The sequence below is a fragment of the Calidris pugnax genome, unplaced genomic scaffold (assembly GCF_001431845.1).
Source record: "Calidris pugnax isolate Ruff unplaced genomic scaffold, ASM143184v1 scaffold155, whole genome shotgun sequence".
NCBI classification, from domain to species: domain Eukaryota; kingdom Metazoa; phylum Chordata; class Aves; order Charadriiformes; family Scolopacidae; genus Calidris; species Calidris pugnax.
This window is the reverse complement of record NW_015090886.1, coordinates 247,595-268,868: the sequence shown is the minus strand read 5'-3', so window position 1 is coordinate 268,868 and position 21,274 is coordinate 247,595. Positions and strand designations below refer to the sequence as shown.

Here is a 21,274-nt window from a genome sequence, read left to right as displayed (position 1 = left end):
CTGAGGGACATGGTGTAGGGGAGGACTTTGTAGAGTAGGGGAGATGGTTGGACTCGATGATCCCAAGGGTCTCTTCCAACCTCAATGATTCTATGATTCTATGACACAGCTCCGTTGAGAGATTCAGCAGCCTCAGAGCTCTCCCCTGAGCTGTTGGGAGGTGCTTTTTTCTTGCTGTCTGTCACACGAGCTGTCCCCATCTGGGGGAGCGCGTGGCTGCGTGGGGAGCTGAGGTGCAGGCAGAGCTGAACGCTGGCGACTGGAAATTATCAGTTATCAAAGAGCCCCTGGGCACGGTGTCTCTGGAGAGGCTTCACAAGGTTCCTCTGCACCCGTAGGAGTTTTGTCACTGCTGTTCGAGCCACATTGTGCTTTTGTGCACTCTTTATTCCGTGGGTGTCAGTTTATACCTGCTCTCTCTCTGGCTGGGATGAAGCAGGCAGTTCCACAGCCGAGACTCGCCTCTGGCCACGCTCTGCCTTTCACCAGCCACCCAGCAAAGCCTGCACAGAAAGATGGGGCTCCTGAGGTGACGTGGGGTGAGGGTGGGACAGGGACCCTCCCCTGACCAGCTGGAAACTCCACTTGTCCCAACTGGCCTTTCTCTCCCTGGCCTAACCTTGACCTGAGCTGCACCAAGCATCTCCACGGGGTTTGTCCGTGCCTGGGTGCTGGCAGGGGGTCTCCAGCCATTACTTGTGCAGCTGTGGGGGGGCTCTGGGGCCGTGCTCGTGTCTGCAGGGATCCTTTGAAGTGCTCTGTGTTGGCTCTCAGCCCTGTGTGGTCACTGCTGGTCTCCCTGCAGGTGCTGTGGCCAGCACGGTGGTGAAGCAGAAGCTGGCTGAGGTCATCCTGAAGAAGCAGCAGGCAGCTTTGGAGAGGACCAGCAACCCCAACCCCTCAGCCATGCCCTACAGGTAAAACAAGGGCATTCCCTGGCCTGCCCCGAGCAGGGCACGTGCTCAGGACCTGGAAAAAGCAGCTATTTATCTTGGGCAAGATCTTGTGGCTGCCTTCTGCAGAGATACTGTTTAGCTGATGTGGGTCGGGATGAGGTGGATTGGTTCTGTGCTAAGTGTTTGCAGGAGGTGGACAAAGCTCCCATGTTTTCTCTGACCTTGTTGGACTTCGATGGCTTGTCCAACTCCAGGCCTAGAAAGTACTGTTAGGCTGCTTCTCTTTTGTTCCAAGACAAGGTGGATCCAGCAGCTGGATCCCTTCTGTAGGTGCTTGTGGACAGGACAAGCCTTTCTGGCCACCAGCAGAGCAGCTATCGTGTGCCTGAGAAAGGCAACGTCCCATGGGCCACCCTTGGGTTGGAGGGTGTCGTGTTGGTGGCACCATGGTCTCTAACAAGGTGGCTTCTCCCTGTAGGTCTCTGGAGCCTCTGGATCCTGAGGGCCCTTCCCCTCCTGTGCTCAGCACCTTCCTGTCCCCTGTCCCCAGCACTTCTCTCGACCCCCCGGAGCATTTCCCGCTGCGGAAGACGGGTAAGGCCCTGGGGGTAACACTGTCTCCCTCCTGCCGTGATACAGCCTGCTCCCAGGGGAGGGCTGGACCTGAAAGCAGGGTGGCCTGGCCCCCTAAAACCTGTCCAGCTTCGCCCCCATCAGCAGTGGGGCTGGGACTAACTGCCTTGTCTGCTCGCAGCGTCTGAGCCCAACCTGAAGGTGAGGTGCAAGCCCAGGAAGTGCCTTGACCGACGCAAGAACCCCCTGACGCGGAAGGAGAGCGCTCCCCCCTCGCTGAAGAGGCGGCCGCCCGAGGCCATCGGTGAGGGCTTCACCTGGAGGGTGATACCCAGGGGGGTGGTTGGAGAGACCTTGGGGCCAGGCTGGAGCCCAGGATCCTGCATCACATCTGCTTGGGGGCTGTGATGCTGGGGCTTGGCATGTTATTGGTGGCCTCCTCAGGGCACAGCCTGTGGAGAGAGCTTTGTCATGATGGTGCAGGGATGGATGAATAAGGGAAGGACACATCTGCAGCGGTACCGTGCTGCTTTCCTGGCCCGTGGTGGACCTACAAGGCTGGAAAGGTTTGCCCTGAGCAAACGCAGCTGGTCAGGCTTCTTCACTCTCTAAATCTTTTGAAGGGTGTGAAGGAAGGTTGAGTGGCCTTTGCTTCTCAATGGTGTAGCACTCCCCTGTAGAGAAGTTCCTTCCAAGTCACAACTTTGATGTATCTGTTGACAAAAGTTGGGCTTGCAGGAATGGTCTGAAGTTGGGGGCAGGGGAGGTTTAGATGAGATATCAGGAAGAATGACTTTCCTGAGAGGGTGGTCAGGCACTGGAACAGCCTGCCCAGGGAGGTGGTGGAGTCGCCATCCCTGGAGGGATTTAAGGAACATATAGATGTGGCTCTTCAGGGCATGTTCTAGTGCCTGAGATTGTTGGGCTGGGGCTCTTTGTGGGTTGGTTGGTTTTTTGTTGTTTTGTTTTGGTTTTGGTGGTTGGACTCGATGATCTCAACCATTCCAACCATGAAGATTCTGTGATTCTGTGACTTGATGATCTTAAAGGTCCCTTCCAATCTGGACGATTCTATGATTGGGATGAGAGTCCATGTAGGATGGAAGTATTTTTTTTTTTAAATTCGAAGAAAAAAGATTCGGATTAGATCTCAGGAAGAAATTTTTTACTATGAGGGTGGTGAGACACTGGAACAGGTTGCCCAGGGAAGTCGTGGATGCCCCATCCCTGGAAGTGTTCAAGGCCAGGCTGGAGAGCAACCTGCTCTAGTGGGAGGTGTCCCTGCCCATGGCAGGGGGGTTGGAACTGGATGATCTTTGAGGTCCCTTCCAACCCAAACCATTCTATGATTCTCTGCTGGCAGGACGGCTCCATCTCCACTGTGCCACATGCCCAAGGGGAGGTTTGGCCCCAGGAGGGTGGGGGGGCTATGAAGGGCTGGGGCAGGGGCTGTGCAGCCCTTCTCTGGGTGCTTGTGCCCATCACCCCCATTTCTCTCTCTTGCACAGACTCCTCCCCGAGCAGTAGCAGCACCCCCGTGTCCGGCTGCAGCTCTCCCAACGACAGCCTCCCCGCCGAGCACGGAGCCCTCCCCGCCGCCTCCAGCATGGCCCACGAGGTGAGCTCCCATAGCCCAGCAGCCAGAGGTCCTGCCTGGGGCTTCTGAGTCAGGGTTGGGGCATCCTGACCCCACGGGTGGGTGCCCAGATGTCCCATCCCTGTCCTCGGGCTCAGGCAAAGGTAGTGTCTGCCCCTGGGGACCCCAGCCCTGAACCCCACTGCCCCAGAGCTGCCCTTCTCTCCCTGCGTGGTGGGATCCTCTGCCCAGCCCAGTGCTGCTCCTGCCATGCTGCCCTCCTTTGCAGAGTGTATTTCTTGTCTGCCAGTGGATGTGCTGTCCCCATGGGTCCCCGATGCCCCGTGCCCTGGCCCCTGGTGTATCCACGGGGCAGCTGGGCCTCAGCACCCTCTTCTGCTGCCTGGCCCGTGCCTGAGCTGCTTGTCCCACTTGTCCCACTTGTCCCACTTGTCCCACGCCGAGCTCGGCCGCTGCTGGAGCAGGAACTAATGAGTTGTGTTTGGTGCAGACACCACTGGCCCAGCGCCTGATGATGCAGGAGAGCTCACTGGCCCAGTTTGCCCTGCAGAGTGCAGCCTCCCTTCCGGCCATCACACTGGGATTGCCGGCTACCACTAGCTCCAGGGTAGGTAGCCAGGTTGTAGGTAACCCCACAACTGGGCAGAGGGTCCCCGCTGGGCAGGGAAAGCCCTTTCCTTTGGGCCCGGGGTTCCTGGGGTGATGCCGGGTGTGTGTGGGCTCTGAGTGGGCACGGTGGGGTTATGCCATCCCCTCCCTGTGCTGTGTCCCAGCGGGTGGCTGACCCTGTCCTCCTCCTCTTCCTTGTCTCTGCAGGGAGAGGCCGACCGCCGTCCCCTCTCCAGCCTGGCACACCGGGTGCCCGTGCTGAACGGGCCCGTCCTCGCGGGCACCCACTCGCCCATGTTCATACCGACTGGCTTGGAGCAGCACGAGGCTGGGAGCCCCTTATCCCCTCGGCTCCAGCCCGTCATCATCCTCGAGCCCTCGGTCACCCACACTCCACTGGTGGCGGGTAAGTGTCGAGCTCGGGGACAGCGTGAGGGCTGTGTCAGCACTGGCAGGGCTCAGCGTGGAGCTCTGCAGGGGGCTGGCAGGTTTTTTGGGTGCCAGGAAAGCCCAGGGGCCTTGATTTTTCCATTACTGTCCTACGAGCCGAGGGATGCTGGTTCTGGTTGCTGGCAAGTGTGTCCTTGCCATGGTGAAATGGGAGTTCTGGAGGCCCTGCAGCCTCGACAGCGCAGAGGGAGCCACAGCTTTGGCTCTTCCCTCCAGCTGCCCCTTTCCCTGCCTGAGCTGGGCTGCTGGGGAGCAATTCACCTTTCCTGCAGCTCCAAGAGGTCTTTCCTGCAGCTCCAAGAGGTCTTTCCTGCCGCCCCCCAGGCTCTTGTGCCACCAGATTTCACTGCAGACCCTGTGTTGAAAGGGCAGCTCAGACCTCTTGGCCGTGCCTCTGATTGCCTTTTTCCCCCAGCCCCTCTAGATGATATGCTCTAATTGTAGCAGGAGAACTGGCTCCTTTCTGCTGGTTCCTGGCTCCATCTCTCCCTGCCCTGTGTTACCTGCAGTGAAGAAAGCTTCTCCCACCGAGGATGAAGCTGAGGGGGGGATCTGAGATGATGGAGGTCAGCCAGATCCTGTCCCCAGACCCCTGTGTGGGGTGTGTGATGCCAAAGCTATGGGGGCAGAAGGAGGGGAGACATCAATGTACAGCCTGTTCATCCCGTTCTACCAGATACTGGGCTCCAGGGCTGGGCACTGTCTTTCTAGGGCTGCAGGAGACAGTCTGCGTGGGTACAGACCATCCGCAGGGCTCCTTGCCATGGTGTGGACTGACAGCTCTGCAGGGTGTCCCATCTGCCCAGTGGACAATGCCACCCCTCACCTCTCCTTCCTCTCCCCTCCAGTGCCAGGCCTGGGGACGGTCCCCTTCTCCTTCGCCCCCTCGCTCATCTCCGCAGAGCGCCTGTCGCTCCCAGGACACCACAAACCACTGGGCAGGACCCGCTCGGAGCCCTTGCCCCAGAACCCCAAGGCCATCCAGCAGCAACTGGTGTACCAGCAGCATCACACCCAGTTCCTGGAGAGACTCAAGCAGCAGACGCATCTGGGCAAGGTAAGTGGTGGAGGAGAGGGATGCTAGAAGGCTGCAGGATGGCATCCCTGCCAGCTGGCCAGTGAGTTCCAGACATCCAGGGTCCATGTGAGGTGCTGCCCACACTCATAGCAGCAAGCTGAGGGTACCTGCTCAGCTTCCCTGGCTCCACCGTCCATCCTGCTCCTGCCTCCAGATGCCCTGCCACCCCCCATGACCTTCTTGGCCTGTTGTTGTGGTTTCAGCCAAAATCACCGCAACCGAACCAACAGCCCTCCCCCCCCCCCCCGCCAAAAGAGGAGAGGAAGAGATAAGGAGATTGAAAAGTTTAGAATTAATTAAACTACTTTAATCAAAAATAATATTAAAATAAAAGAGAAGAAAATAATGAAATAGATATAACATATATACAAAACCATATCAAGCTCCCAGGATGACAGTCCCGTCACCAGCAGGCACTGGGGAAGTCCCAGACTGGACTGGGTGATGGACAGGAGCAGGATTCCAGCTCTGGAGTCAGGAACACGTGGGGATCAAAGGCAGATGGACAGACAGGGTCCTCTTCGGACGTCGGCCATTGCAGGAAGAGAGTTGACCCTTTGATCCCTCAGCTTTTACACTGAGCATGGGGCAGATGGGATGGAATACCCCTGTGGGTCAGGTTTGGGTCACCTGTCCTGTCCATTCCTCCCCACAGATGTGACCCCTCTACATTTTTTCTGTTTCCGACCCTCCAAGGGGCAAATAACGAAAATTGGCTGCCCTTGGTTGTTATAGCAATAAGTATAAGCCAGGGCCTCTCTGCTCACCATTCCCTGGCATGGAGCACAAACATTGGTCTTATCACTCTGAGAAGGAACAGTTTTCTCCACAATACGCCGTTAATTTCAGAGAGTTAGAAAAGGCCTAACTAAAATGCAAAGTTACAGAACACAAAATTGATCCGGTTTTACCTCAAACCGGGACACCTGTCCTGTCCCCTGCCCCCTCTGTGTGCTCATCCCTGACCCTCTGGCTGCAGCGCATGGCGAAATCCAGCGAGAAGCCCCGTCTGCGGCAGATCCCGTCCTCGGAGGACATGGAGGCCGAGGGGACGCTCCCGGAGGCCGGGGCTGAGGGCAGCGACCCGGTGAGGGCACGCGTGGAGCCCACCCGGCCGGGGAGCAGCATGAAGGAGTCCGAGAGGACGCAGAAGATGATGCAGCCTCAAGAGGAGCTTGTCCTACAGCAGGTACCCACGGGCTGGCAGGGGTGGGAGACCCCTGGGGAGGGGTTGGGGCTGCCAACCTGAAGCCCCTGCTGGGCATACGGAGCCCATGGGGAAAGGGACAGTGGCTTCCCTGGTTGTCCTCAGCTGCGTGGAGCCCTTGAGGTGGTTTGAAGCCTTCATAACAGGCTCAGGAGCGGGCTGTAAGAGGTGGAGTTCTGAGCCTTGTCCCTCTCTCCAGTTGTGGCTTAATTTGAGCGTTATCCTGAGCAGGCAGCATGCACAGATCCCTGCCCTGCCACTTGGAGCAATTCTTTTCTCCATCTCTTGGTGTCTCCCTTTGGAGGCTCTGCACAAACCCAGCACAGCTGGTGGCTTCCTGAGCCCAGGAAGATCCAGATCAGACCCTGAGAGCCACCTCCATAAAGGGCTGCTGTGTGGGACACAGGCACCACGTTTGTACCTTCCTCCAGCCCAGGGCAGTTTGCTGGGACAGGAAAGAGTGTATCCTCAGCAAGTTTGCTGATGATCCCAAACTGGGAGGGGTGGCTGACACCCCGGAGGGGCTGTGCTGCCATCCAGCGAGACTTGGACAGGCTGGAGGGCTGGGCAAGGAAGAACCTCATGAGGTTCAACAGGGAAAAGTGTAGGGTCCTGCACCTGGGGAAGAAAAATGTCAGGTACCAGTAGAGGTTAGGGGTGGACCTGCTAGAGGCAACTACTGAAGAGAAAGATCTAGGGGTCCTGGTGGACAGTAAAATGACAATGAGTAAACAGTGTGCTCTTGTGGCCAGGAAGGCCAATGGTATCTTGGGCTGCATAGGGAAGAGTGTGGCCAGCAGGTCAAGGGAAGTCATTCTCCCCCTCTGCTCTGCACTGGTGAGGCCACAACTGGAGTACTGTGTCCAGTTCTGGGCTCCCGACTCTTTTCAGTGGTTCCCAGTGAGAGGACGAGGGGCAACGGGCACAAGTTGGAACAGAAGAGGTTCCACTCAAATATGAGGAGAAACTTCTTCACGGTGAGGGTGGCAGAGCCCTGGAAGAGGCTGCCCAGGGAGGGTGTGGAGTCCCCTTCTTTGCAGATTTTCAAGACCCACCTGGATGCTCCTGAGTAACATGCTCTAGCTCTGGGCAATCCTGCTTCAGCAGGGGAGTTGGACTAGATGATCTCTATGGTCCCTTCCAACTCTGAAATTCAGTGAAATTCAGTGAAATTCAGTGAACAAGAGCTGTGGCCACCCCTGGTGCCAGGAAGGCTGGGCATCGTCCCCAGGTCGCGGTGCCCGCAGCCGGGCTGCCCAGCGCTGCGGGGCTGAGCCAGCAGAGAGCAGCAGATGCTGCCTGACACGTCCCAGCTCCTGCAAAGCAGCTCCGAGCCCCCCAGCACGGAGGGATGGAGTGATTAACTTCACTAGTTAGAGTGAAGCAGTGAAATATTTATTAAGGTGAAACACTGATTTAACAAAACCAGTAGTGTGATAAAACCAGTGGTAAATGCGATAGTGTTTTACAAGATTCGATGTCAGGGTACACTCTGTTATTTACTGCCCAGAGGACAGGGTCAGACAGGCTGTCAGGGAGACCCTCCCGTTGAGTCACGAGGTTCAGAAAGGACCCCCTGGCTTCCTAAACTCCTTCTCAGAGAGGAGTCAGGGTGCGGCTGGATCCAATCCTAGTCCCAGACTTGGTCAACGGTTTATGTCTAAAGGATTATATATGCACAATCAATCCTTTACATTACTTAGATAAAATTTCAAAGTTTAGCATGCTATTAGTCACTTACCGAGAGTCTGTTGCGGCAAGGAATCTCTCAACCTCGAGGAGTAGACCCTTAAGCGAGCGTCCTCACCAAAGGGGAGATCCTGGCGTGCAGCCGCTGCCGTACAGGAGAGCTCCAAGGGGCTCTGGGGCTGTCCACTATTTATACAGTAAGATAATTGACCTATAGTCATATTTTCATGGCAACAAAATTTCTACGTCCCCACTCCAGCCAGTATTTTGACTCTGCTGCCAGCCATCCCCCAGAGACCGGGTGCAAGTTATCACAGCTGCTGTTGTGATGGCCGTGGTGGCCAAGGCCGGGCAGGACCCGAAAAGGGGGGGGGGGCAAACCAGGGAGAGCACACCCCCACAGGGGGCTGTCACATCCAGACCCCGGGAAGGTGCTCATCACCCTTCCCTGAGCCGGGTGATGCTGCTGTCACCGCGCTGGCACCTGGCTCCGATGCCACGCTCACTGTCACCTCTCTCCACCAGGCCTATCTCTGGGACTCCTACCAGCGTGTGCAGCAGCAGCTCCTCAAGCGACAGCCCTTGGCCGACTCCCCCATGGTCCCCACCATCCACACGGGGCACAGGCCGCTCTCCAGGGCCCAGTCATCTCCTGCCACCGCCACCGTCTCCCTTCCTGCCCAGGACACAGCCTCCAAGACGCTGTCCCTGTCTGTGCAGGAGCAGCCAGCCAAGCCACACTTCACAACAGGTATGGCCCCGTGTGGGGATGTCACAGTGGGAGCAGCAGCCGGGGCTGGGGACAAGAGCTGGAAGGGAGGTGGGGATGCCCAGGGGCAGATTAGCATCAGTCCCGGTCACCCCCAGACTCATAAATGCTCAGGAGCTCTCTGGCTGGCTGCAAAAAGAGCAGACCAAGCCATGGTGGTCCCCTTCTCTGTATCTAAGGTGGCTTTTCCAAGCAGGACTTGCCCATCTGGCCCCTTGGCTACCATCCTGGTCCAGCAATGCTGGCAAGGTTCAGCTCTCATATATCCAGTGCAGGATTTGCTTCAAGCATGTTGGGACAGGGACTTCCATGGTTTGAGGGAGGGGTTTCAGTCAAATAATGTAGTTATGGGTGTTTAGGGTCTCGGCCAGGCCCTGGGAAGGACCTGGATTAGGATCAGCACCATCGAGGCCTGGGTGTCCAACCCTGTCCTGGACCAGCAGCTCTCCTTGTGTGTTGCAGGGCTGGTTTATGACTCGGTGATGCTCAAACACCAGTGCTCCTGTGGTGACAACAGCAACCACCCCGAGCACGCGGGCAGGATCCAGAGCATCTGGTCCCGGCTGCAGGAGAGGGGGCTGCGCAGCCAGTGCGAGGTGAGTGTGAGGGCAGGGGGGGAGCAGACCCCTGGCTGGGAGGGGGATGCTCAGAGCAGATCCCGTGGTGGGATAGGGTATCCTGCTCCCACCTCCATCCCTTCAGCTCCCAGAACTTCTCAGCCTCTTTACCACCATTATCCAGAGGGCTTGGATTGTCCACTGCTGGCAGAGCCAGTTTGGAACATACTGGTCTGACCATCTCCAGCTTGGGGTGGCAGCAGAGTCTGCTCTGCTGGAGGGTGGGCGTAGGGAGAGGCCTGATCCTGGCTGACCCAGGGTGTTTCCCCAGCTCTGGGGACATCAGTGTCAGCTCCAGTCTGTTAGAAACCTTGTCCTGGTCCAGCTGGGCTGACTGGTCCATACAAGGCTCTCTGGCCGTTGGAAAACAAATCGTATGAGGAGCAGCTGAGGGAGTTGGGACTGTTTAGTGTGAGGAAGAGGAGGCTGAGGGGAGACCTCATCACTCTCTACAACTCCGTGAAAGGACACTGTAGAGAGGTTGGTGCTGGTCTCTTCTCACAGGTCATTAGTGACAGAACGAGAGGGAATGGCTTCAAGCTCCAACAGGGGAGGTTTAGATTGAACATTAGGAAGGAATTTTTCACCCAAAGAGTGGTCGGGCGTTGGAAGAGGCTGCCCAGGGAGGGGGTGGAGTCCCCATCCCTGGCTGTGTTGAAGGGCCGTTTAGATGCAGTGCTGAGGGACATGGTGTAGGGGAGGACTTTGTAGAGTAGGGGAGATGGTTGGACTCGATGATCCCAAGGGTCTCTTCCAACCTAGACCATTCTATGATTCTATGATAAGGTGGTGCTGGCATTTCCTGCCTGGTCCCTGCCTGCGAGTGAGGGGGGTTGCCCCACTTCAAATCCAGTGCAAGAAGCACTGTGCTCAGCCTCGCAGCTGCCCCCCAGGCTGAGGTGACACGAGGTGTGACAGTGCTCAGACAGCAGAATGTGTCACCTCCACCCTTGGAGGCAGGTGTGGGTGGGTGGGAGAGCTGGCACGTCCCACTCGGGGCAGCTTGGTCACAGCCCCTCTCTGCCACAGTGTCTGCGGGGACGCAAGGCCACGCTGGAGGAGCTGCAGTGTGTCCACACCGAGCGCCACGTCTTCCTCTATGGCACCAACCCCCTCAACCGCCTGAAACTGGACAATGGGAAGCTGGCAGGTGGGTCCATCCACATCCTCACCATCCCTCGGGCAGCCCTGCCCTCACCTTCTGCCCGTCCCTCACGTCCACCTGGCACCCCGGGTCTCAGAGCACCCTTGGAGACCATGAAAAACAGCTCCTCTGCGGGGTGGTCCTAATTCTGGCCAAGCAGCTGGGCCAAACCTCCCTCCTTGGTATCCCCACACCATGCACGTCCACCTGGCACCCCGGGTCTCAGAGCACCCTTGGAGACCATGAAAAACAGCTCCTCAGGGGGCTGGTCCTAATTCTGGCCAGCAGCCGGGCCAAACCCCCCTCCTTGGTATCCCCACACCATGCCCCCTGTCTCCCACCATTTCTCACCTCTGAAGTCCTCGCTGTCCCCTCTCTCCTCAGGGATCCTGTCGCAGCGGATGTTTGTCATGCTGCCCTGCGGAGGGGTTGGGGTAAGTGCTCCATCTCTGCTCTGGGTGGTTTTGGATGGGGTTGTTCCTCTCATCTGGCCCCAGCCAGGTCCTCCTGGTGGGCTTGAGCAGAGAGGGAGCTCCCAAAGCCTTTGGGCTGCCAAGGTGGGATAGCCTCAGGTGGGAGCACTCCATGTAGGCAAGATGATGTTGTATGAGAGCTTCCCCCTGTCCTCGGGGTGGTCCTGAGCATCCCAGCCTTGAGAGAGGATCCTTGTGCCTTCTTACTCTGAGGGGCCCAGGAACTGAACCCCCTCGTGGCCACGTCTAAGAGCCTGGGAGGTTAGAAGGGAGTGAGCTGGTGGGCTGGGGGGGGAGCTGCAAAGCTGCAAACTGTGGTCTCCATTGGGTGGGGGGGGAGCTGTGCCGTGGGGACAGCAGCTTGCCCCTTCCCTCCAGACACTCCTCTGGCCTCTCCTTTCACAGCTTGCCACCCTGGTTTCTCTCCATTCATTGCGTTCTCCTCTTTTCCTCTCTCCCCCCCGTCTCTGTCCTTCTCTCTCTCTCTTTCAGGAGGGGTCTCACTCCATGCCTTCCTGCTGCCTCTTCTGGTTCTTCTCCTCTCCTTGCCCCTGCTGCTGGGCACCAGCTCTTCTCAGCCCTGTTTGCATCTACTTTCCCTGCTCTGCCCCTGCTCCCTGCCCTCCTCTCGCCCGTGGCGGGGGGGCTCCGTGGGCAGGGGGGAGCCTTTTTGTTGCACACATGGAGTTGATCAGAAGAGACTTTGAGTTTTCCGGCTCTGGCTCGGCCCTTGACGTGATCCTGATCAAACCAAGATGTTTGGTTAAACAATAAAATAAGATAAAGAAGGTAATGAGCCTTTTCTCAGTCACTCCTTCCAGCCCCCGGGTGCAGGGTGAGACGTGGAGCTTGGCTGGGGGCTGGGGCTGACAGCAGGCTGAGGAGCTGCCATACTGGGACCCACTGGGAAGCTTGCCCTGTGGCATTTGAGGTGGTCCAGCTCAGAATCACAGAATCTTCTCGGTTGGAAGGGACCTTAAAGATCATCTTGTCCAACCGTCAACCTAACTGACAAAAATAGACACCCACACAAGGAGCATCATCACTAAACCAGACCTCCCAGCACCACATCAACCCGGCTTTTGAACACCTCCAGGGATGGGGCCTCAACCCCCTCCCTGGGCAGCCCATTCCAAGGGCTGAGAACCCTTTCAGTGAAAAAATTTTTCCTAATATCCAGCCTGAACCTCCCCTGGTGCAACTTGAGGCCATTTCCTCTTGTCCTGTCACCTGTGACTTGAGAAGAGAGACCAACCCCCATCTCTCTACACCCTCCTTTCAGGGAGTTGGAGAGAGCAATAAGGTCTCCCCTCAGCCTCCTCTTCTCCAGGCTGAACACCCCCAGCTCCCTCAGCCTCTCCTCATCAGACTTATTCTCCAGACCCCTCACCAGCTTTGTTGCCCTTCTCTGGACCCGCTCCAGCACCTCAATGTCTTTTTTATGGTAGGGGGCCCAAAACTGGACACAGTACTCAAGGTGAGGCCTCACCAGTGCCCAGTACAGGGGGACAATCACCTCTCGGGCCCTACTCCCCACACTGTTCCTGACACAGGCCAGGATGCTCTTGGCTTTCTTGGCCACCTGGGCACACTGCTGGCTCATGTTCAGCCCACAGTCGACCAACACCCCCAGGTCCAGCTCCACCGTGCCCAGCCCTTGGACTTCAGCCCCTGGGTTCCTGGCAGACAGCGTGGGTCCCATGGCCGAGATCTGCTCTGTGGGTCCGTGTCCCCATCTGACCCGTCCCTTTGGTTTCCAGGTGGACAGCGATACCATCTGGAACGAGCTGCACTCCTCCAACGCCGCCCGCTGGGCCGCAGGCAGCGTCACCGAGCTGGCCTTCAAGGTGGCCACCAGGGAGCTGAAGGTAGAGTGGCTTCCTTTGGCGGTCCCAGAGCTGAGCATCACCCCATAGCTGGGCAACAGGGGGCTGGGGGGTACTTGCCAGCTGGCATTGGGTGCTCCTGGTCCTGTACTGCTGCCAGCTCCATTCCTGGTGTCCTCGTGTGGCAGGAACTGCCATCAGGGGGGTGGAGGGGGTGCGTGACGCTGGGGGCAGCAGCTCTGATCACTCTCCTTTCTTTTATCCCCCAGAACGGCTTCGCCGTGGTGCGGCCACCAGGACACCACGCGGATCCTTCCACTGCCATGTAAGGGTCCCTTCCCAGGTGGTGGGGCTTTGGGCTGGCACCTGGGGAGCCCCAAAACACACCTCCTTGGCCCAAAATCACTCCAGATGGACCTTCCCCAGGACTGATCTGTATCCTGGCTGGGGAGAAGGGAGGGCGAGCCCACCTTCAGGGAGCACGTGGGTGAGCAGCGGAGGGTGCTGAGGAAGGGCCCCAGGGCATTAACTGGCTCTGACTCCGTCTTTGCAGGGGATTCTGCTTCTTTAACTCGGTGGCCATTGCTGCCAGGCAGCTGCAGCAGAAAGGGAAACTTGGCAAGATCCTCATTGTGGACTGGGTAAGTCTCCTGGGTCCCCCAGCGTGTCCCCACTCCTCCCAAGGACATCCCCAGGAGCCTCCTCCCAGCTCTGATTTGACACCTGAGAGCAGCAGAACCTCCTCCTTTGGGGACCAGCTGCGTTTCAGGGTGGGGGAGCAGGAGCAGATCCTGGGAATGGGGACACAGCCCTGGAGCAGGGTGTGGATCCAGTTGCTTTGAGCCCCATTAGGCTTTTGGGCCACCATCAAGGCTGAAAAAAAGAGCATTTTCCTTCTCTCTCCCTCCAGGATGTTCACCACGGCAATGGGACTCAGCAGATCTTCTACAGAGACCCCGACGTTCTCTACATCTCTTTGCATCGTCACGATGATGGCAACTTCTTCCCCGGCAGCGGGGCCGCCGACGAGGTAAGAAGCACTGAGGGGCTGTGAGGTCCCTGCAGCTCTGCCCAGGGATGACAAAGGTGGCAGCTGGGAGAGTACTGGAGTGCTGGGTCCAGTTCTGGGCTCCCCAGTTCAAGAAGGACAGGGAACTGCTGGAGAGGGGACAGCAGAAGGCTACGAAGATGATGAGGGGACTAGAACATCTCCCTGTGGAGGAAAGTCTGAGGGACTTGGGTCTTTTTAGCCTGGAGAAGAGAAGGCTGAGGGGGGATCTGATCAATGCTTGTTGTGTCAGGAGGATGGCCCAGTCCCAGCTCTGAGAGAGGGACCTGGGAGTCCTGGTGGACAACAAGTTGCCCATGAGCCAGCAATGTGCCCTTGTGGCCAAGAAAGCAAATGGTCTCCTGGGGTGGCCAGTGGTTGGAAGAAGGTCATTCTCCCCCTCTGCTCTGCCCTGGGGAGGCCCCAGCTGGAGACTGGGACCAGTTCTGGGCTCCCCAGTTCAGGCAGGACTAGGAACTGCTGGAGAGAGTCCAGCAAAGGGCTACGAAGATGATGAGGGGACTGGGGAAAGGCTGAGGGACTTGGGTGGTTTTAGTCTGGAGAAGAGAAGAGTAAGGGGGGATCTCATCGATGTTGAACAATAGCTAAAGGGCGGGGGGCAAGAGGATGGGGCCAGACTCTTCCCAGTGGTGCCCAGTGACAGGACAAGGGGCAGCGGGCACAAACTGGGACACGGGAAGTTCCACCTGAACATGAGGAGGAACTTCTCTGCTGTGAGGGTGGCAGAGCCCTGGAAGAGGCTGCCCAGAGAGGGTGGGGGGTCTCCTGCTCTGGAGAGATTCCAAACCCACCTGGACGTGACCCTGTGGGACCTGCTCTGGGCGACTCTGCTTTGGCCAGGGGTTGGGGGAGATGTTCTCCAGAGGTCCCTTCCCCCCCCAGCCAGTCTGGGCTTCTGTGAATCCATTCAATGACTGAATCCTGGAATCAAGACTTGTGTCTTAAAGCACTTTAAGGAGCAGGGGGTGTCGGGGGGTCATGGAGGGCAATGCTGGCCCAGGCAGCCACTTCTTCTGGTATTTCCCCCTCTTTGGGGGGACGTAGCCATGAATCATTAGTGTTCTTCCAGGCCTTCACCCGTGTCCTTGCTCTCTCACAGGTTGGTGCTGGCCCCGGTGAGGGATTTAACGTCAACGTAGCCTGGACTGGAGGGCTCGACCCCCCCATGGGTGATCCTGAGTATCTGGCTGCTTTCAGGTACTGTGCCTTGTGCTCCTGCTCCTCTCCTCTGAGTGCCTCGTGTTCCTGCTCCTCTCCTCTGTCACTCAGAGTCAGGCTGAGCCAGATCTTAACACCTTTTATTTGTTTTTTTTGCCTGCACAGGACAGTGGTGATGCCAATTGCACATGAATTCGCCCCCGATGTGGTGCTGGTGTCAGCTGGCTTCGACGCAGCCGATGGCCACCCACCACCCCTGGGTGGCTACAAAGTCTCTGCTAAATGTAAGGAGGTGGAAGTGGCGTTGCTGGCGGTGGCAGCTCTTCAGGGAGCTGGGGGAGATCTCGGGGGTTGTACCTGGGCCAGGGCCCTGGTGCTCTGGGCAGGGAGGCTGACAACCCCCTCCTTGGGCTTCTCCTCCAGGCTTTGGCTACATGACCAAGCAGCTGATGAGCCTGGCTGGTGGAGCCATCGTCCTTGCTCTGGAAGGTGGCCATGACCTTACGGCCATCTGCGACGCGTCGGAGGCCTGCGTGTCAGCCTTGCTGGGCAACGAGGTGGGAGCTGGGGGGCAGTGGCTTGTGTGGGTCCTGGCCTGGGGGCAGTAGGTCAGTACGGACGCTGTGAGCCGAGCCCTGGGCACAGCTCCCTCCTGGTGACCCCCTGTGTCTCCCTTTGGCAGCTGGACCCTCTCCCAGAAGAAAGCATGAGGCAGAAACCAAACCCCAACGCTGTGCGCTCCTTGGAAACAGTCGTTCAGGTCCAGAGTGAGTGTCCCGGGGGCTCAGTTAACAAGGAGGGGTCAAATGTTGGCATTTCCTCCCCTCTCCACCAAACCCCATGGCCTCCATGGCATAAAAAAGCCTGATGGAGCCCTCCATCATCATCCTCCTCATGGGAGGGTAATGCCCCACTCACTGCATGGGAAGCCTGGAGGCCTGGGGCACCCCTTTTCCTGGCACCTCCTGATTTTTGCTCCTCCTGCAGGTAAATACTGGGTGGCCGTGCAGCGCTTCGCCTCCAAACTGGGCTGCTCCTTCCTGGAGGCCCAGCACCACGAGGCAGAAGAGGTGGAGACGGTCACAGCCTTGGCCTCCCTCTCAGTGGCCGTGATGGTGGAGAAGAGGTGATGCTCTTAACTGATCCCAGGAGACATGGGTGCCCCTCACTCTCTGGGTGCCCGGCCCCGAGGGTCTCTTTGTCTTCATGTGTCATATTTCTCCATTTCAGGCCACAAGATGAGCCGATGGAGGAGGAGGAGCCCATGAACCAGTGATGAGCAGTGACGTTCTCTGCTCCCCTGCTTCCAGGATGTGGCTGGACTCTCCTGAGCCCAGCGCTCGCTCTTCGATCCTGGTTTCCCGTTTGCCACGTCATCCTCACTCCCCGAGTCATGGTCCTGACAGGGCATGGACCTTTGGCTGCCACCTCTGCAGGTCTTCCATAAAGGATGCTCCTGCAGCCACCTGGGAGACATCCTCCTGCTCGGGACCGACGGAAAACCATGAACTCCCTCTGCACGGCGTGGCCTTGCAAACCTGGACCGTGCCTGCCATCAGTCCCCAACCTTCAGGACCTGAGACCCCTCTGGGGACACGTGTGAGAGGCCTCTCCCTCTCTGGCTGCGGTGGCAGCTGGACGCAGTCCTGCCCTTCTCCTGGGATCTCCCTCACCCTTGGGAAGGGGGTGGGCGTTGGGATGGATGTTGTGGCCACGCTGCGGGTGGTTGGAGCCACCTTTGGGACCCAGAGCTCTTCCTGGCCCGGGCAGCGATGCCTCCGAGAAGCTGCCCCGTGTCTTCTCACCAAGGCTTCCTGGCTCCCCTTCCTCTGGTGGGGCACGAGGTGGTGGGACAGTGACGTGGGGTCTGACCTCCTTCTGCAGGAGAGGGGTTTGGCTGCTGTGGGTGATGCCCCCATGGCCTGGCAGTGGGGAAGAGCGAGGGCTGGAGCGTTGCAGTGCCCGGGACGGCACCGTGGGACATCCCAAACCACTACCCAGAGCACGATCCCTCTGGTGCCGGGGCTCTGATTTGCACTATGTACAATTGACGTGTGCTAATGTGAACCTACAGACTCTTCTTTCCCTGGGAGTTTTGGGAACAAACAAACACCTCTTCTTGTGGACGTTGCCAAGGTGCCTTGAGCCCTTTCCAGCCCCCTGCTGACCCGAGGGCCTGTATCGTCTTCCAGTCCCCCCTCTGAGACCACCAGTGCCTCCATGGGCTCCTCTTCTCCAGCTGAGATCACATCAAGTCCTGTCGCCCTCTGCTCGGGCTCGGCTCCCCCCCAAAGCCCCAGCAATGCCCTGCCTGTCCCTCTGCTGTCTCTGGGGGTGACAGAGGCAGGGTCAGCCCCCCCAAAATGAGGTGTCCATTTAGATTTTCTTTCATCCTGTCTCGTACTGCACCAGGGCATCGTGTGGCTCATCACCCGCAGAGCCTTCCCCGTGTCTTCCCTGTGTCCCATGGGTTGTCCCACCAGGATGGTCCCCGCTGGGGTGGCACGGTGCTGGGCTGCAGCTGGGTTTGGGGACAGGGGATGGACGGGGCACCGAGACCTGGCTGAAACCAGGAGGTGGCCAAGCTCCGTCGGCGGGCACAGGGAGGAGATTTTGTAAAAAAAAAAGAAAAAAAATAACAAAGAAGGAAGGAAAAACCCCAAGGACCTTGGAAGAATAAACCATTTCTGTGTCTCAGACGGCCCAGAGCTGGGTCCTGCGGCGCTGGGCGATGGCAGGGACCGGGGGGGGTGTGAGGGTCCTTCACAGCTGAGTCTCACATGGAGAATTGTCATGGCCCCAGCGTGGCACTGCCCGTCCCCCCACCCTGGGGGCTGCTGGAGCTCGGGTACCCCCCAACCCTGCGAGGTGACCTGTGATAGGCCCCCTCCTTGGCATCCTCTTGGTGGGCAGGAGAGAGGGTCTCACATTGCTTGGGCAGGAAGGGGTTAAAAGGCACCCCAAAACCTCTCCCTGTCTTCTCCAGAGCCTGACCTTGTAGCTGCTGTCCCTCCATCCTGTGGGTCTCTCCCCAGGTGGGCTGTAGGGCAGTGGGAAGGTGCTTCTTCGCCTGTGGGGCACTTGGGCATTTCTGGTGTCCCCGAGCCAAGGCTGGTGCCGCCACCACTTCCCCCAGTGCCCACCACTTCCCCCAGTGCCCACCAGTGCAGCACCTTCCCCCCACTCCATCCCTGAGCCGGGCACCCATGGCCCCCCATCCCATGGCTCCTCCGGTGCCACCTTTCCCTCCCTCAGCCCATGTCCCTCCCCTGCCCGGTCCCAACCTCATCCCATCTCTCCCAGTGGGTCCCAGCTGGGTTCATCCCACACAGGACCAGTTCCTGACGGGACGTGGCCCACAGCTGCTCCCCGCTGCTGAGGAACCCCAAAGCTCAGTGTTGGGGGAGAGTTTGTTCCCCAGTTTCCCCCAGGAGAACGCTGTGGGTGCAAGGGGGTGAGCTCTGCTGTGGAGGCCATCGCAGAGGGACATGCCCCAAGCAACGGCCTCTTTCCCCACTTCATTTCTTCAGCATTTACCATTTTTCAGGTTTTTCTCTGGGTCTGTCAGGGCAAGACACCAAAGGGGAAAAAAAAAAAAGCTGTTATTAATTAAGCTCATTAATTCAAGGGCTGGCCCTTCCCAGCCTCCAGCCTGGCAGGTCTGGGAGCACCTGGTGAGACCTTCCTGGTGGCCCAGGAATCCTTCATCCATCACTCCCCTTGTGGTGGGTCACCCCAGAGGGGAGCTGAAGTCCTGGGGACCCCTCTGCGTTCACTCCTTGGTTGTGTCCCCCCCCGGCCCATGTGCCCAACGGCTCCCGGGGGGCACCGGCCCCAGCTGCCAACTGGGGCCAAGTGACACAGGGACAAGGTGGGGGTGTCCCTGGAGCGTGTTTATTTTCCAGCAGAGTTACGTACTCACTTGGAAGAGTCGCCCTTCCCTCCCCATGGTGCCCCCTAAATGCCCCTTTCTGCTGAGCGCAGGGGCTGGAGGAGGTGGTGAAGGTCCTGCCGCGGTGGTGGTGAAGGTCCTGCCACAGTGATGCTAAAGCCCAAGGACTGGGTGGGTGCTCCCATGGCTTCCTGGAGGAGGGATGGAGGGGAGGACCTCCCCGAGCTCTCCTCTGCCTGGGTTTAGCAGCTGACCATCAGAGGTGTCTCATGGTGAAGGCGATGGTGGACATCTCTTCCAGCTCCAGAGAGGAGCAGCCAGCCCTGTCACCGTACGTCCTGGACCAGCAAACTCCACCCTGTTGTAACTGGAGAATGGGACATTCAACCCCCCCTAGAAGTCACAGAAGGGTTGTTGTTGTGGTGAGAAGAACCACACAATACCACAGGATGCTGTGGAGCACCCAACGTCCCACTGGGAGGTCCCTCAGGGACAGGGGGTTCCACCAGGACTCATGATGATACAAGGGGCAGAACATTCCAGGTCCGTCCCTCCCTGCCCCAAACACCTTTTCTCCCCACAACTTTCTGTGTCTTTGGTAACGGCAACCGCGGCCGCGACGCTGAGCATTGGGATAAAACCCAGTGGTCTTCCCTTAGGGCTGATGTTTCACTCATTTTAAAATAAGTCAATATAAGGATTTATTTTTTAAAAAAAAGACTCGACAAAACCTTACTTCAAAAATCATTTTTCAAAAGATACTTTACCCTTTTTTAAAAAATTCGGGTTGGAAGCCTGAGTCTCCACAAAGTGCTTTATTTTTAAAGCACATTTTATTTTTTTTTAAATAAAAGTTGCATTTCTAATTATGGTTTCATTTTTGGTCTGTAAAATATTTCCTCTGATGCAGGCAGCGAAGCCATCCACAGCCCTCTTTTTAATGGAATTTTTATTATTTTTTTTTTTAAGCACATTCGGATGTTTTTAAAGGCTGCGGTTGGCTCCCAGGAGCCAGGAGTCCACTCATGGCGTACAGAGAAATTGAGGATTATACAGAAAAAAAAAGGGAGCCTGAGCCTCGCTGTCGCTTCTCCTTGGATTCTCTGGTGTCGAATAAAGTGTGATCACTAATTGAAACTGCTCGTGAGTCATTTGTAGCACGTCTCTCCCACGCGGATTATTTCGGGTTGCACGCCCGTCGCAGCCTCGCTCACGGGGATTTTTTTTCCCCCCTCTGTTTTTCTGTTCTAACGAGCAAAAAATATCTGATTCTCTTTTGCCCGATTTAAATAAAAGCGGCCGAGCACGGGGCTGAGGGAGGGTGCGGGGGCGGGCGAGCGGCCGCGCCGCCTCCTGCTTACGACAGCGCCATTTCCTTAGGAAACGCAAGGATTGAACCCTGGAAAAATTCCCCCTGGACTTTAGTGGGATCGTCTGGAAACCCCAACACCATCCGTCCGTCATCCCCCCGAAAGAGCCTGAATTTCCCCCCCGGAGCAGCATCTCGAGATGACCCCACACGCTCCCAAAATGCTCCCGAGATGTCCCCAAACGCTCCCACTCGGGGAGGGAAGGGCTGTGTGTAACATCTCCAGCCGCCTTCTCCAAAAATTTCAAAGAAACTGGGTTGTTCCGACAGAATGGTTGATTTTCAGACACGTCCATGGGATGGGAGGGAGCGGGGGATGTCCTGAGCCTCGGGGTCAGTGGAGGGGTTCAGCAGCCCCCCAAAATCCTCCCTGCAGCCCGGGCAGTGGCTCGTGCCGTGGCACCGTCGCGCTGCAGAGCTCCAGAGCGGGGTAAAACCCGAGCTGTGGGGGGCTCCTCGCTCCCTCCTTGGCCAAAGCCTTGGATCTTGAGTTCTCAAATCCCCGGGACCAGCCCAGCCAGGGTCCCGGCATCCCGAAAGGAATTGTCCTGGAAAGCAGGGGACCCCGAGCCCGCTGTGCCGGGGACATCACCTTCCCCACAGCTCGGGAAAGCGATTTTTCTCCCAGAGGAGAGAACTTGACTGGTCCTTACCTGGCAATCAACAATAAATTACACCCTAAAGAGTTTCATGCACAGCATCGCTCCGAGACAAACAGCTGGGTCCTGGGTCGGGGTCCCTCTCTCCTGCTTCCGTGGAGTTTTTCGGGTGCTGGAGGAGAGCGGGGTGCTGGGGTCCTGCGAGATGTTTCCATCGCGGCGGAGGCAGGAGACCTGGGGGGAGACGGGCAGGGTCAGC

At 57.9% G+C, this 21,274-nt stretch overlaps 1 protein-coding gene across 1 annotated transcript in view; it reads left to right on the top strand.

Annotated features, from left to right (window-relative positions):
• HDAC7 (histone deacetylase 7) overlaps positions 1-20,184 on the top strand; it is a 48,407-nt gene extending 28,223 nt beyond the window's left edge. The window contains exons 5-25 of the mRNA XM_014947476.1: positions 1,375-1,490; positions 1,651-1,773; positions 2,978-3,087; positions 3,557-3,673; positions 3,883-4,081; positions 4,974-5,182; positions 6,183-6,392; positions 8,625-8,850; positions 9,331-9,464; positions 10,515-10,635; positions 11,014-11,063; positions 12,863-12,970; positions 13,198-13,253; positions 13,482-13,569; positions 13,839-13,958; positions 15,097-15,194; positions 15,321-15,439; positions 15,579-15,712; positions 15,838-15,922; positions 16,143-16,281; positions 16,386-20,184. Coding sequence (XP_014802962.1) covers positions 1,375-1,490; positions 1,651-1,773; positions 2,978-3,087; positions 3,557-3,673; positions 3,883-4,081; positions 4,974-5,182; positions 6,183-6,392; positions 8,625-8,850; positions 9,331-9,464; positions 10,515-10,635; positions 11,014-11,063; positions 12,863-12,970; positions 13,198-13,253; positions 13,482-13,569; positions 13,839-13,958; positions 15,097-15,194; positions 15,321-15,439; positions 15,579-15,712; positions 15,838-15,922; positions 16,143-16,281; positions 16,386-16,431 — 2,608 coding nt within the window. The 3' untranslated portion in view covers positions 16,432-20,184. The remainder of the gene's footprint in view (positions 1-1,374; positions 1,491-1,650; positions 1,774-2,977; positions 3,088-3,556; positions 3,674-3,882; positions 4,082-4,973; positions 5,183-6,182; positions 6,393-8,624; positions 8,851-9,330; positions 9,465-10,514; positions 10,636-11,013; positions 11,064-12,862; positions 12,971-13,197; positions 13,254-13,481; positions 13,570-13,838; positions 13,959-15,096; positions 15,195-15,320; positions 15,440-15,578; positions 15,713-15,837; positions 15,923-16,142; positions 16,282-16,385) is intronic.
• Positions 20,185-21,274: the final 1,090 nt, after the last annotated feature.